The following is a 15,813-nucleotide window of genomic DNA, read 5'->3' on the forward strand; positions in this document are numbered from 1 at the left end:
GGGTTGGGGAGGAGAGGTGTTTCAGACTGGGTAGGGATAGTGCGGCAAAACTAGTGGAGGTATTTGGAGATGAGGCCTGTGGGTGAGCTGTCCCTGGCTGAGGCAGGAAACAGCAAGGACCGCAGCTGTGGGATGGGGCGGGGCAGCAGCTGTGGGGACGTCGAAGTCTAGACTGGTGAGCTGCCACGCACGTCCCAGAAACATACAGCCAGCGAAGCCATCGAGGGGGACATCAGGCTAGGTTGTGTTCCAAGAGCTGGGAAAAGCCTTTAGCATTAGACCACAAGCCCCCATGTCCCCTCCACTGGGCACATGCCTGGCAACAGAAGCTCTCCGTAGAGGTTACCGGAGGGAGAAAAGGAAGGATGGAGGGAGGGCGGGAGGTGTAACTAGGGGGTCTCTGAGCTGGAGGACCATTGACTTTCCTTACAAAGGAACACTGAGATGACACATGTCACAGCCTTCAGAGGCACCTCATGGGAGCTGCCCACAGAGTCACTGTGGAAACACCTGCTCTCCGGGGGTGCTCCCAGCCAGCCTGCACCACTGGCTCGCATGCGTTGGAGAGAGGCATAGGAGTTCAGTCTCATCCGGACAGCAGCTCCTCCATTTGAACTCTAAACAGATGTTTACAAACAAACAAACAAACAAACAAACAGTTCCTGTGCTCAGCTTGCTCCTCCTGCTCTTACTAACAGATACACATCGGAAGAAAGACAAAAATGAGCAGACAGACCCCCAGCAGTCTTCCCTTGAGCCTCCAGGCCCTGGCAAGCCTCTCTCTGCCGTCTCCCCGCCTCCTCTGAGTTGACCCCCTGAATTTTCAGCCACCTGCCCCAATTCCATCCTCCTTTTCTTCATTCTGTCCAGCGCTTGGGCCAGACAGCGATCGTGCCTTGCGCAGCCTCCAGCCTGCCCTGTGGGAGTTTGAGAGAGGTGAAGTGTGGAGATAGATCCCAGTCCTTGGAGAACTGACGGAAGCATATGACCCTCCATGGGCTCATGTCCCATGCCAGGGAGAGGGTCACTCCACCCCTCATGCCCCAGCAGACACAGCCACTGTCCTCAGCGGGTTAGGGGAAGAGGCCACCAGTAGTGCGGTGTGTCTCTGGGAGGCCTGAATGAAGGGGCTTTTTTTCCGGGAAAGAGGAGGACACACCTCTGGTTGGAGCCCCCAGATGCTCTACCCAATGGCCTGCCCTGTCCAGGGAAGTCCATCTCCTTCAAGCTCCTTGAGCCCCCAGGAGGAACCCAGAGAAGATTAATCAGGATAGGGTTGGTGAGGTGCCAGTGACATCCCCCTGGAGAGGCTGGGGCCTGGGGCAAATTACCCTATAACAGCAGGTTAATTAGATAAAACCCAAATTACATGAGCAAGGCTTGCAAGCCCAGCAATTTGAAGGTTTCATGTTGTTTCAGAGGTGGGGAGGGCTTGATCTCTAGCTCAGCATGGAGAAAATGACTTCTTGCTCCCAGGCAAGCCAAACCCATGAATTAAGCTCTCGACTACCCATCCACGAGCCCCAATGCCAAGCACATATAAGGAAGGGTGCCTGCCAGTCCTCACTGCAAGCTGCAGAGCCCGGGTAGGATTTGGTCTTCATCCCTCCTGCATCTGATTCTATCTCCACCACCAGCATGAGCCGCCAATTCACCTGCAAGTCGGGAGCTGCCACCAAGGGGGGCTTCAGCGGCTGCTCAGCAGTGTTCTCAGGGGGCAGCTCGTCCTCCTACCGGGCAGGGGGCAAAGGGTTCAGTGGTGGCTTTGGAAGCCGGAGTCTCTACAGCCTGGGGGGGACCCGGAATATCTCCCTCAACATGGCCAGCAGCAGCGGGAAGAATGGAGGCTATGGGTTTGGTCGAGGCCGGGCCAGTGGCTTTGCTGGAAGCATGTTTGGCAGTGTGGCCCTGGGGCCCGTGTGTCCGTCTGTGTGCCCACCTGGAGGCATCCATCAGGTCACTGTCAATGAGAGCCTCCTGGCCCCCCTCAACGTGGAGCTGGACCCGGAGATCCAGAAAGTGAGAGCCCAGGAGCGGGAGCAGATCAAGGCGCTGAACAACAAGTTCGCCTCCTTCATCGACAAGGTGGGTCTACCTTCTCTTCTCAGAGCATGAGCTTCTGTTACAGCAGAAGGGATTCAGGTTAGATATGAGGAGGCACTGAATGTGGACGAAGCAGGTGTTTTCTTTTATTGGGGTGACTTATGTGCGATTCCCTGCAGTCTTTCCCAAGAGAAGACGGAGGGAGTTCTGCCTCTACTGGCAGAGGCTCATGGGGGTTACTGGCAGGAGCTCCGAAGGAAAGACCCCTGCTTCTTCCTTGAGGGTCAGCTTGGTGCCATTGTTAAGCCTGGGGTCCATGCAGGCTGTGTGTGTGGAAAAAGCCAGTGAGAGGGAATCTGCCCCAGAGTCTTCCTCCCGTCCGTCGTGAGCAGGTCTCATCCACTAGTCATTTGACTGGATGGGTCAGGAGCATCCGTGTGTGGTCATTCCTGGATGGCTTGGCCATGGGCATTTTTTTCAATCAGCTAAGGACTCTCGAGAAAGGCAGAAGGGTGCAGTGGGGAGGACGTCTCCACAGTGCTCTGAAGTCAGACCTGGCTTCCGCCCTGGCCCCGTCACTTACCAGCCGTGTCTTGGCTAAGCCAGTCATGGAGCAGCTGTGTGGAGGGTTATTTATCCTGTCCGCACCTCTGTTTCCTTATCTCCTTAATGCAGATAATAGCCTACATCTCAGGGATTTTTGTCGGGTTGATGAAAGAAAATGCATGTGAAGATCTTGGCACAGTGCCTCACACATACAAAGTGCTCCCAAGTGCTGGTTATCGTTACTATCGTTTTCATCTTCAGAGCAGTGGGGGAGGAGTGTTGAGAAGGGGAGGATCCAGAGGTCTGGAGGAGGCCTCAAGGCATCTTCTAGGCCAAAGAGGACCCTGACTTATGGTAGATGAGAAATTATTACTCCCATTCTATGAGTGAGCAAAAGCATGCAGGGACATGCCTTGCAGGGTATGGCATCTGGGGTGGGGATGGGAGGGAAGGAAGGTGAGAACCGGTCCTGGGGACTTGGGGGGCTACGTTGGCTACATGACAGGTAGGCATCAAGGGTGGGTCAGCCCAGGACAAAGCCTATGGTTGACATGGTCAGTGGCCATCGGAGCCTACCGGTCCCCCTGCCCCACACCCCAGCTCTAGTCTCCTGCTCTGAGGATCCCCTGCTTGCCTCAGAGGCCAGCACTGTCTCTGTGGCTCTTTACTCCTCCAGAATGTGGGTACATCCTATCAGTGATCCCAACTGCCCAGTGTGTAGTCCAGATGCCAACTGTGGTGTCCTGGGTGTAGGGTTTGCTCCGTGGCTAAGGCTCAGTCTTAGGGATATACATGAAAGAGTCAGGATTGGTTAAACCAAACCAACACTGGATGATCTGCTGGGGCAAGCAGTTTGGTGGCTGATCCCATCTCAACGCTGAATCCCAGACAGTTTTCTGAGGTCCTGTGCTTATGACAACAGGGAACACAACCTTATTTAGACAGTGGCTGTGCTCACGTGGATTAAGTCATATTTTAAAAATCGTGCCCCCCACAAACCACACAAGAGAGGAGTATGTAGATCTACTCTCTCTGGTCAGTTTCCTGGCCCAGTGAGGCGACAGTGGCATGGGGCACACTGTCTATCCATCTTGTCCCACGTGCCATGCTTGCGCTGTGGAAGATGCGTCTAAGGAGAAGACCTAGGGCAGAAGGAGGAGGGCACGGGCAATGGTGGAGTTGGGGCCTGAGGCAGAAATTTAGAATACCCAGAAGCTCTTGGCCCATTGAGCCTCACTGAGCTTGATAGACTATAAAATGAAGAGCAGATTCCTTTCTTCAGAATGCTCAACATTTCCAGAGATGGACCCAGCCTGACTCTGTCCTGCTATTTTTTTAGGCATGCCCCTGCCCTGAGCTGGTTTGGTCATAATGGGTTCTGAGTGACCGGATGCATGAGTTATGGGGACACATGTCTGGGTGCATTCCTGGGCTCCCTCACTTATCAAACTGTTGGACCTTGGAAAGAGGCTCCGTTTCCTTCCCATTAAACGGGGTTAATGACTTGCCTGCCTCATGCAGCTGTTGTGAGGGGATAAAGGGAAAAATGCAGGCAGAGCGCTTGGCACAGAGCCTTGTGAATGACAGGTGTGACTATTTCCGTGGGGGCTCAACAGTTTCTGTGCTTCGGATCCCAGGTGCGTTTCCTGGAGCAGCAGAACCAGGTGCTGGAGACCAAGTGGGAGCTGCTGCAGCAGCTGGACCTGAACAACTGCAAGAACAACCTGGAGCCCATCCTTGAGGGCTACATCAGCAACCTGCGGAAGCAGCTGGAGACGCTGTCCGGGGACAGGGTGCGGCTGGACTCGGAGCTGAGGAGCGTGCGGGACGTGGTGGAGGACTACAAGAAGAGGTGAGCGGGGAAGGGATCCCCTGCAGCTGGACCAGTGCCCCTTTCCCTCTGAGCTCCTTCTGCAGGAGCGGCAGCTACCCCGGCTTAAAGTTTTTGGAGATGAGGGGCAGTGTTCCTTGTTGTACCAAGCAGAATTATTCCAACACAACTCTGGAACTTGCTTCCTGCTCTTCCAGCCTCTGGTCTGGCACTTAGGACAAATGTCCAGTTAGCTGGCCAGTGGTCAAAAGACTGTCTCTGGCTGGATGAGGGAAACCTTGTGTAAGCTACTCCTAATCTCCTGGAGCTTCTGGGTCCTCATTGGTAAAAGGGGGCTTAAATCCATCCACCTCCCAGAATGGCTAGGAGGAGTACCTAAGGAAACACTCCCATTCATTTGTAAAGCTTTATTCAAATTCTCAAGGAGGAGCTTGCTTCTTGCTTCCTCTAAGATTTCCCATAGAACATTCATTCCACATGGTTCTACCACATTTTTGTAGCCTGATCTTCAATAATCACCTTTTTTTTTTTTTAAAACTTCGTTACCATGTCCCCTCCTCTAGGAAGCCTTCCTTGCCTGGTGGCCCCACCAGCCCAGTACCCTGTGGCCCACTAGCATCTGTCCCTCAAATGGGCACTCTGCCTCTTGGTTAGAGTCTTCCTTGAGTGAAAGCGTGTTCTCAGTGAGAGGGTTCTAAGTGAGATGTAGTCACCGACCGAGCCCTGGCATTCTTGCAGGTACGAGGAAGAAATCAACAGACGTACAGCTGCAGAGAACGAGTTTGTGCTGCTCAAGAAGGTGAGGGGGAAGTCAGGCCTTGAGTCCAGGGCTGGCCTGGGCCCAGGGAGAGCTGAGCCTACCAGTGTGCTCTGCTGTCAGAGAGCTGATTCCAAACTAATGACGTAAAGGCTGAGGAAAACCACAATGGACTATCCAGAAAGGGAATGAAAAGGTAGAGAGATGATGGCCTTCCTGAGTGTTTCATGTCCACCGTGAAGAACAGCAGAGGACGACACACAGGGGCTCCCCTGCGTCCACAGGGCCTGACTCTGACATCCGAGGGACGACTGACAGCAGCCTGGCTGGGGCTCCCTTCCTTAGAGGGGGTACCCCATCCCTGCTGAGGGAGCGGGGTCTCAGGATGGGGCAGGGCTGGGACTTTTGCTCCATCCTCTCCTTTCCCATGAGCCTCTCAGAGAGAAAAGGGCAGCTATTTCGGTGTGCAGGGCACCCAGGCTGGGGTGGGTGTTTCCTTCTTGGCTGCACTGGCAGTGACTGAAGGATGTTGTCGGGGGGGGGGGGCATCTTTCAGGATGTGGATGCGGCTTATGCCAATAAGGTGGAGCTGCAGGCCAAAGTGGACTCCATGGACCAGGAGATCAAGTTCTTCAAGTGTCTCTATGAAGCTGTAAGTCTGTGTCTCCACCCACCGCTCTGTTGGCAGCCAGTGGGTAAAACTCTGTTCTGGGGGCTGGGAGAGGCTCTTTGCTCTCAGGGAGACCCCCTGGTTAGCCATTCATCTCCCATTTCAGCCCCGAGAGGCTCCCAATCTCCACCCTCTGGGTGGAAAGGAAACGGTCCAGGTCCTGGCTTCATGGTGTCAGGAATCTATCTGGGGCCTGGAGGGGACTCACTTTGCCCAGGGAGCAACAGCTTTGGTCCAGAGCCTCTAAGTTAGCATCACCTGGATTTGCTAATCTTGCTTGGGGGTTGGGGGGATGGTGTTAGCCTCTGATAGTCAAGTCCTGAGACCAGCCCTGTTTCCCATGTAGGAGATCGCTCAGATTCAGTCCCACATCAGCGATATGTCTGTCATCCTGTCCATGGACAACAACCGGGACCTGAACTTGGACAGCATCATTGATGAGGTCCGTGCCCAATATGAGGAGATCGCCCTGAAGAGCAAGGCAGAGGCCGAGGCGCTGTACCAGACCAAGGTGAGCTGGGCTGAAGCAGGACCGGGGAGGGCAATCCCAGCAGGCATGAGGGCTGGGCCTGATCATTCCCAGAACAGAGGCCATGTCCAGTTAAGTGTCCACCATGCCCTTCCCCCATGACATCAGCAATCCCGAGACGTCATGTAGTCCTATGACACACTCATCATGCTCACCATGGCTCTGTGCTTTGGGGTCCCCAGTTTCAGGAGCTGCAGCTGGCAGCGGGCCGGCACGGGGATGACCTCAAAAACACCAAGAACGAGATCTCGGAGCTCACCCGGCTCATCCAGAGAATCCGCTCAGAGATTGAGAATGTGAAGAAGCAGGTGAGGGGACAGGTTGCCCATGGCCTGGGGCAGGAGGGCATTAATTGGAGGGGGAATGAGTTGGCCAAGGATATCAGCCTCTCAAATCTCTGCCCATGAGAGGAAAGGGGCCAATGAGGTCACTGCCTCAAATACTTAGAGCAGACATCCCTGGGGCATCTCCTCTCCCACTCACCCCAAGAACCTCTGCTATGAAGTTCTTCCTGCAGGAAGACGTCTCTCTCATTCCCCGGGCTGGGCTAGGACCACACCCCCCTGTGCCCTCTGCCCTAATCACACGCCCTCCTGGCATCTGTGCTTCTCTTGTCCTTGTCACACTTTGACGATTACCCCACACCAGCCTGTCCCTTCTTCTACGGAACTGGAGGAAGGCAGGGAGCTGGCTGCTCTGTTCCCCATTGCTTTCCCAGCATCTAGTACAGTGCCTGGCACATAGTAGCAGCTTAATAAACATTTGTTGATGAAATGACTGATAAGTGGGCCCAAAGAGCACCCATTAAAGTGCCTCCTGTAACTATTTAACTATTCATTAAGGCCTTGCTTGGACCCCTTCCGGGACTCTAGGCTGCAGTCTCAGGCTGAGTATGTGGGGAGACAGGATGAGGTTATAGAATAACAACAGCAACAGCTCCTATCATTTTATCACACTGAATCATCTCAAAGATTGTGAGGCAAGCGCTACGCATCGTTACAGATGAGGACACGGAGGCTCCAAGAGGTGGAATGGGTTGCAGGCTGACGAATGGCAGAGCTGTGATCTGAACCCACTCTGACACCTAGTCCAGTGCCCTTTGCACCTTCCCAGGGCTTTAACACTTAGGGACTCTGTGACATGGGGCAAGTTAGTTGCCTTCTCTGCATAGTGGGGTGTAAGGACTGCATGAGCTAAGGTATGCAAAAGGCATATCAGGGCTGAGGGTAGCACTAGGCATAAGGTAAGCACTTGGAAAAGAATAGTTGGTTCTAGGGAATCTCCTTCCCTGCGTCCCTCGTCTGTGGTCCTCTGCACCTGGGCAGCCGCTCTCATTGTACCCACAACACCACGTTCCAAGGATCTCTCCTCCCAGGCTTTAAACAACTCAAGAGCAGAAAGCCAATCTTACTCCTCCTCGTTCTGCATCCTTGGTGCATGGGTGGCCAAGTAGATGTCTTTGTAATGAAGTGACGTGGTACTGAACTGGCCACGATCACAAGAAGCCCTGCGGACAGGAGGGCAGGGTGCACTATCTTTCATCACCACAAAGCCTAAATACAAGCAAGTGGAGAAAGAGCTAGGAAGGACTTGCTGCCCCCAGAAGGGGCTCCGGCCTCGAAGAGGAGCAGGAGGTGGGAAAGGTAGAAGTGGGCATCTCCACCCAGGAGTTCCAAGCACTAGTGGGATTTGGATGTGGATGACTCTATTCACCCCTTCCAGTTTTCTAGCTTCTCTGATTCCCTGTTTAGGCTTCCAACCTGGAGACGGCCATCGCCGATGCTGAGCAGCGGGGTGACAATGCCCTGAAGGACGCCCGGGCCAAGCTGGACGAGCTGGAGGCCGCCCTGCACCAGGCCAAGGAGGAGCTGGCCCGGATGCTGCGCGAGTACCAGGAGCTCATGAGTCTGAAGCTGGCCCTGGACATGGAGATCGCCACCTACCGCAAGCTGCTGGAGAGCGAGGAGTGCAGGTTGGGGGTGCTCTGGCACAAGAGCCCCAGGGGTTTGAGAAGGACAAAAGAGAAAGCTTAGCACACACATTTAGAAAAGATGAGTCCTTGGAAGTGAAGGGGTGGTGATGATGGGAATAATAACAGTAATTAATAATACCTACCCGGCGTGAACCCTCACTCATGCCAGGTACTGTGCCTCGGGGATTAGCTCATTCCATCCTTACAATTTTCCTGGGTATACCTCTGCATACTATCCCACCCCGACCCCAACCAAAAAAAAAAAAAAACCAAAAAACAAAAACCAAAAACACCACCACCACCCCATTACTATGTTAGGCCTTCTCGTTCCATCTTCCTTACCTATCCAGGTACAAGATGAGCTTGTCAGAGATGTCCCAGGGCAACCATTCCAGCTTCCCCAGTGTTCTCAGCAGATAGGAAAGATTCAGTGACCAGAGCTGACCTTGGGATGTGTGCACGCCACCCTGCATGTGTACCTCGTGCCAAGTACTGTTTGATTTAGGTTGTTGCCTGCTTACCCCCAAAGATTCAAGGGCAGCAACCATGGCTTCTCAAACTCTGCTTGTGCCAAAAAGCCCAGGAAATTTCCACAGGTGCCCATTGGGTTCAGAAACCCACATCAGGCCGGTGGGGACACTAGCTTTGAGGTTAATAGATTGTGGGTTGGATGAGTGCTTGTTCTTATTTTGTTTCTCTCCCTTACAGGATGTCAGGAGAATTTCCCTCCCCGGTCAGCATCTGTAAGTACTTGTATGCTGGGACCTAAAACTGTAGAATTTGCAGACGGGAAAGGGCCTTAGTCGCTCGCACCCTGTGTGTGTAGCTGAGCAAACTAAGGACCAGAGAGAGCAAAAGATTTTGAGATCACACAGCCAGATAGCAGAGGCATGGCCAGTAATCAGGTCTCCTGACTCCCAACGCAGAGCCGCTTCCTCTGTATCACTCTGTCTCCCTGCTCCCCGGAGGTGGCCACTGGGAAAGCTAGAAGGGGAAACAGAGGATGAGTGTGCATGAGGCCTGGGGCTCCAGGGCTGCAAGTCGTGACCAGCCCTGGCCTGGGGAATTAGAGGCGGCAGAGGGAATCAGTGAATGGGGACCTCGGAGGTCAAGCTGACAGTGTTGGATCTCTGGATTTCTCAGTGGGACTATTAAACCAGAACCCCAAAAGATGCCATTTGCAGGACAGCTAGCGAGAGGGAGAGGTTGAAAAGGAAGTTTAGCAAAAAGGCTAAGAGAAGGGGAGGGGCGGGGGTTGCGTATCCATTATGACAGGAGGGTGTTTGGTACCTGGACCAAAGTGCTGGGCTTCTGAGAATGAAGAATCAGCCAGACTGGGGCTAAGCTGGGCAGGGCAGGGGTTAGGACATGGGGGACGCAGTCTTTGGGCTATTTTCCCCAGGGGGAAGGGCAGGGCCGCCGTGCCGGCACCTAACCCATCGTTCCAAGAGACCCTGTGTCCCGGGGGTGGGGGGGGGGGGGGGCCCCCCCTCCCCCCCCCCCCGTGGGGGTGCCCCCCCCCCCCCCCCCCCGCTGTCCCCCGCAGCCATCATCAGCAGCAGCAGCGGTGGCAGCGGCGGCTACGGCTTCCGGCCCAGCTCCGTGAGCGGCGGCTACGTGGCTAGCAGCAGCAGCTGCGTGTCTGGCGTGTGCAGCGTCCGTGGGGGGGATGGCCGGGGCAGGGGCAGCAGCAGCGACTGCAAGGATACCCTGGTGAAGGGCTCCAGCCAGAGCGCCCCCGCCAAGAAAGCCAGCAGGTAGAGAGGGCTGCCCCCCGCCCTCCCGCCACGCCTGCGTCCCTAGCTGTCACCTGCACGCTCTCTCCCCCGGCCCAACGTCAGCCCCCTCTCCGCCCCGGCCACCCCACTTCTCCCAGCCTGCGTCTTCCCGAGCCTGGACAGGTGTGGATGGCTAAACTTGGTGAAATTCCTCCTGGCACGTGCCTGGCATTCACCTCCTTGGCTGAGGTCCCCCAGCCCCGCCATGGGCTCAGCTCCAGGCTCCCGGCCTTCTGCCCTCGACACAGCCTCCAGCCCAGTCACTGACTACTCTGTCCAGCTCCCTGGGTCTCAGACCGAGGCCCCCCCCCCCAACCCCACACTGGGGCCTCTGTCCCAGCAACTGCCTATGCTGGGAGGGCCGAGGGACAACGACCCAGAGCGGCCAGTCCCCACCCCGCCCTGGCCCCATCTCATGGCTCAGGTCTCTCTTCACTCTCCTGTACCCAGAAGCAGAGGAGAGAGGCCCCTCTACACCTCCTTTCCTCTTAGAGGCCCTCCCATTGCATCCTCAATAAACAGCACAATCTGACGGCTTGGTCTCTGAGGAGTTAAGAAGGTGTGTGCACATACTGTGTTCAGTACTCACGGAAGCACCACCCAGGCACACACAGACACACACACACACCAGACACACTGCGGATTGCCTGTGTGGCCCACGTTTCTAGGTGAATTTTCTCCGTAGAGCCTAAAAAGCAGCTTCCAGAGCACACATGAAGCATGGGGCCAAGTCTGGGAGGAGGGAGGGAGAAGAAGAGGGAGAGAAGAAAGGAGGACCACGGGAAGGGTGTGTGTGTAGTGTGGTTTGTGGCTTTCAACAAAAGAATTACCTGTGTCTATTGGCAGAAATGGTGACAGGGACCCTGGCCTCCACCTAAGACCTGGATCTTTCTGGAGGGAAGCTGGGGGTGTGGCAGGCAGGTGTCTGTGTTTATTCAACCCTTTCCTCACTGCTCAGAGGCCTGGGCTTTTGGGGAGTCACCCAGGAAGGGTGGAGTTGTTGGGGACCCCACACTCCGGGCCTGCTGGGATGCTAAGGTAGGGAACAAGTCCCTGGAGCCTGAGGCTGGACTAGGGTGAAGTGAGTTGGGGGTCAAGGCAAGCTGTGAGTTTCAGTCACTGGCCCAGATAGCTGTCTGCCCTGGAGTGAAGAGGGGTGTAAGGAAGACAGATCACCCAGTGACCAGCATGAGGCAGCAAACCTCAGCCAAGAAGTCCTTGGTGGCCTGAGGAGCTTACAAAATTGGAGGTAGAGGGATTGGAGAAAGGGATGAATGGGCTGGTTTGGCAGACAGAACTTCAGAGTAGTGGCTGGGGCTTAGGCCAAGGTCACAGGGCCAGGCTCGAAACTCTGCCACCCAGGAGGTGGCCATCAGCTAGAGCCTCCCACTGCTCTCAACCTGGAAGCCAACACCACCATGTGGGTGGAGGAGGGTGAGCAGTTGAAGACTCAGCAGCAAGTTTGCTTCCTTGGTCAACAATGCCAAGACTGTTGTGTGTGCGTGCGTGCGTGTATGTGTGCGTGCGTGCGTGCGTGTGCGCGCGCGCGCGCGTGTGTGCGTGCATGTGTGTGTGTGCGTGCGTGTGTGTGTGTGTGTGTGTGTGTGTGTTTTCAGAACTGGGTAGAGACCCTGTCATTTCCTCAGCAAAGGATCCACATAAACCTGCTGCCTTTGCTACCTTTGCAGCAGTAAGAGCTGAGGTGGGATCGCAGAAGGAATATTCCAGTTGAGAGGCTTAGAAGAATGCTAGGTTCTCAAATGGAAGGATGGAGGCTGTTCCTCTAGGTGCTGCTGGTATCTCACCCAGATTTGGGGAGAAAGTGAAGAACTCTCCCACATCCCTTTGTGTCCTAGGGCTCACAGGGGTTTCCCGGGTGGGCAGGGTTATCCTGGGTTTGGAGTCTGTTTTCTAGAGCAGCACATCGAGGTACTGGAAGCTGAGTGGTGCTTCCTGCGGGAGATAGAGCCCCACATTGAGGCCCACAGTAGAGACCCGAGTTACGAGCTTGGCAGGTGCCAGAGTGAGGGGGCTCAGCTGGCTATGGACTAGAGACCGGGCAGGAGTTGATGGATGACTTGGGGGATAAGAGAGGTCTCTGAGGAGAGAGAATGATGACAATGACTCACAGGTACAGTGGCCATGAAGTCACATGAGTCTAGGTGGTCATTTGATCATGGTTTCCAAGAGCAGTGGTTCTTCACACAGGCTCAAAAATAACCTGGGAACTTTAAAAAAATACTGAGGTCTGAGCCAGTACTCCAAACCAGTTAAGGCGGTCTACCGGGGTGGGGCCCAGGCACTCATGGGGATCTAGCAGATCAAGTCAGGGAAGGGATTCTAGCGAGCGTTCAGAGCTGAGAGTGTAATCAGTGGAGAAAGAGACCCAAACTCCAGTCAATGTAACAAGGTCTTGGAATGAAGGAGTAGAGATGGGGCCAGGGCACTAAGACGGCAGGACGAGCTCTGAAAGGGACATGGGGCGGGGGGATGGCGGCCCTGAGCGCACTTACGCCTAATAGCCTAAACCTGAGTCAGGTGAAAGGGCCACGTGCTGAGGGACAGGGTGGCAGGGGGTATGTGGGCACCGACAGGGTGAGGGGCAGGTGGGCAAGAGCATTGCGACGGGCCCCACATCCTGCCTCTGGCTCTGTGCCACCATGCTGCCTTCCTCTCCTCACAGCCGAGTGATGAGCTGCGGAGTGGATGCAGGAGAGAGAGAAAGCGAAGGTACAATCCCTGCACTCAGGAAACTTCTGGTCCTACGGACCACTCAGGAAGGATACAGGTGGAGGAGCACAAGCTGGTGGACTAACTACCCCTCCGCATCCCCCATGGGACTCTGACTCCAGGCTGCCGCTGTGGCCCCTGAGGGGAGCAAGCCCTGGGGACCCCCCCTGGTGGGGACCCTGCAGCAGGCCAAGCCAGACAGCGTTGGCCCAGCTGGGGGACTGCCGGGGACTGCCGTGGGTCAAGCTGGCACCTTCAGGACGTCTCTGGAGGGCAAGGAGAGCAAAAAGGGTCCCACATGGTACCTGGGGTGCCTGCCAAGGGGGCTGAGGCCTCCTTGCCTTGATCACTACTCACTCTTTCCATCCGTGACGCCTCACCCCCTCGACACTTTCCTATACCTGACAGGGGTCCGAGGAGAGGGCTGGGAGACTGATGCTAATGGAGCATCTGCTGTGGGCCAGAATGTCCCTGAGCCGGGCATGCCACCTGCGTCACCTCTTTGAGGTGGGCGTTATTATTCCTGAGACAGACACCTGCTACAGCTGGGGCCACAGAGCCAGTACCTGGAGCCAGGATTCCATGAGGTCTGTCTCTCCAAAGCCCACACTCTTTCCATATCCCCGCCCTGCCTCCCATTGTGGGAAGCATCTGCCTCTGTCCCTCCAGCTGCTGTGTGTTCCTGCCCTTCCCTGACGGCCTGCGGGCTCCCTGCCCATGATCTGTTGGAACTTCCATCGTATTCCATCATCTGAAGCCTGATGGCTCTGTGTCCTGGGCGCTGAGCTGGGTTCCCTTTACGCCTACAATTGCCCTGTAACCTGTCTCAGATTTCCCCACTGTAGGCTGCCCACAGAGGCTGTGGCCCCAATGTCACCTGCCAGTCACAGAAGCGGGTCCCCTCAATGGTGGGCGTGGGGGGGGGGTGTTCAAAACAGCACATAGATCAAGCCCCCTCCTTGAAGCCCTGGTATCCTGTGCCAGAAGTGGCCAGGGAAGCTGGGTGGTTGTTGGCTCTGGAGTAGGAGCAAGAGGGGGCGAGGAGGGAGCCTCAAGAAGGTGGTGGCGATGGCCTGGGATGGACCCAGCGTGTGGGGAGGGGCGCTTTTGAAGGAAAGGGGCTGAAGCAGACGGGTGGACAGTTTATCCTGAGAAGCTGGCTGGGCTCTGGAAGCAGAAGTATCAAAATGAAATCCCAGACCAGCAAGAAGAATCTGGAGAGGCATGAAGGAGGTGGCCGCGGTCATGCGAGTGGGCTCTTCTGGGCACTGTCCTTTCTCCAGACGGTGGTACGGTGGCCAGTCCAGCCCGCTGAAGACAGCCATCAACTTTGCAACCACCCCTGGCAGAGGCATCTCCACTTTTCTTGAGTACTCTGATGAGGCCCCGGAGTCCTCATGTCTCACAACTTGGCCTTAGAAAAGTTCTGCTTCGCGTCTGACCACCCTCCTGCAGCTATGCTGGACCTCGGCTCCCTGTCCTGCCCAGCAATAAACACTGTTTCTTGTCTGGCTCCCTCCCCAGCTGCCCTTCTCAGGGCTGGAGATTCCCACGTCCTGCAGTCCATCCTCGCTGGCCCAGTTCTCCAGTGCTCCTTCAGCTGGGGGCTTATCCCAGCATGGGTCGAGGAAAGAAAATTATCTTTGAAATTGAAGTTTCTCCCTTCCCCTGCCTTGGCTATTTCTTGTCCCCCCTCCCCCCCCACACACACTAGACTGGAATACCATCACCGTCTCTCTTGCCGGTGCTAGTGGAGGAGGGGAAAGAGCCATCCCAAAAATGAAGGACGATCCATGAAACAGGTAATTCAGAAGCACAGGTGACCCCAGCATTATTTCCATTTATAAGAAACAGAAAACATTTATCCTCTAGGAACTAGCTCCCCTCACGTGGTCCTGATTTTTGTTTGTTTGTTTGAATGGCTCTCTGTCTTGGAATCTAGCCAAGTCAGGAGAGAGGGGCCTCCAGGCTGCCATAGAAAATCCTCAAAAGAAAGACAAGGTGGATGAATCATGGCTTTTAGGATGGATAGGACAAGGAATGGATGGGACACGGGTGGGTGAGGAGAAGATCCCTGCTCGATGTTCTCCCCCAAGCAAACAAGTGGAGCAGCAGGGAAAGGGGCAGATTTGAAAAAGAGGGTTGGTGGGATGCCATGTTCTCTGAGGCCAGAAAGCCCAGAGAGCTCCCTCTGCAGGTCCTCAGTGGGCGGGTCAGCCCTGGCGCATCGCTCTCTCTAGAGCCCTTCCTCCACAGTCTGGGATAACGGAGGGTGTCTTGCCAGCTCGGTGGGAGGCCGGTTGGGCACTACCCTTTGGGTATCCTTCACACTCTGTCAGCAGCAACGGTGGCCCTGGGTAAATGGCCCGGCCTGGAAGAGGGGTGCTGTGAGAGAGCCCCGAGCATGCCTGCATGTTCCAGGCCTGGAGGGTGGGACCCAGAGAGCCCACAATCCATTAGGATTTCAAATCAGATGCTATGGCTGCCAGTCTTTCATTTTGCCAAAATGGGACATTAAAAAAAAGAAAAGAAAAGAAAAATAAGCAACAATTACCACTCCCTACCGTCATCATTTCATAAAGGAAAGGGACAATTTAACAGTGGGAAGGACGCCTCTCAGAATGAAGTTCAATCCTTTAGATTTAAGTAAAGTTAGCCCCCCATGAAAACTGCACTGCACAGCTTTTCCTCTCCTCTGTTCATGCGGGACTAGGGAGAACTGTTTCAAGCTGCCACCTCTTTGTGATCTCTGTGTCTTCGTCTCAACAAGGAGGATGAGATCACTCTGTCAACTACACAACATTTAGAAAATCATCAGAAGGAACAATGGAGGGGAAGCCTATAGGAACCCAGCGCGAGCGTTCGCAATGATGCCGGCCCGACGCTGCAGAGGCGAGGCTGTGTGCGGTTGCAGGGCTGGGGCTCTGGTCCCAGGTGCCGTCAGGCAGCGCCGCGCC

General features: G+C 55.3%; 1 protein-coding gene across 1 annotated transcript; it reads left to right on the forward strand.

Moving 5' to 3' along the window:
- Positions 1-1,638: 1,638 nt before the first annotated feature.
- KRT71 (keratin 71) lies at positions 1,639-10,109 on the forward strand. The gene is made up of 9 exons (XM_025883023.2): positions 1,639-2,085; positions 4,227-4,441; positions 5,159-5,219; positions 5,734-5,829; positions 6,194-6,358; positions 6,559-6,684; positions 8,128-8,348; positions 9,057-9,091; positions 9,895-10,109. The coding sequence occupies exons 1-9, from the start codon at positions 1,639-1,641 to the stop codon at positions 10,107-10,109; spliced, it is 1,581 nt and encodes a 526-aa protein (XP_025738808.1).
- Positions 10,110-15,813: the final 5,704 nt, after the last annotated feature.

The sequence above is a fragment of the Callorhinus ursinus genome, unplaced genomic scaffold, assembly GCF_003265705.2.
Source record: "Callorhinus ursinus isolate GAN/ISIS: 27379988/994484 unplaced genomic scaffold, GSC_fseal_2.0 scaffold44, whole genome shotgun sequence".
Taxonomy (NCBI): Eukaryota; Metazoa; Chordata; class Mammalia; order Carnivora; family Otariidae; genus Callorhinus; species Callorhinus ursinus.

Coding starts and splice junctions, on each gene's coding strand:
- KRT71 (XM_025883023.2), top strand. CDS start 1,639: ATGAGCCGCCAATTCACCTGCAAGTCGGGAGCTGCCACCAAGGGGGGC. Junction 4,442..5,158: donor GTGGAGGACTACAAGAAGAG/GTGAGCGGGGAA, acceptor GCATTCTTGCAG/GTACGAGGAAGAAATCAACA. Junction 6,685..8,127: donor TTGAGAATGTGAAGAAGCAG/GTGAGGGGACAG, acceptor TTCCCTGTTTAG/GCTTCCAACCTGGAGACGGC.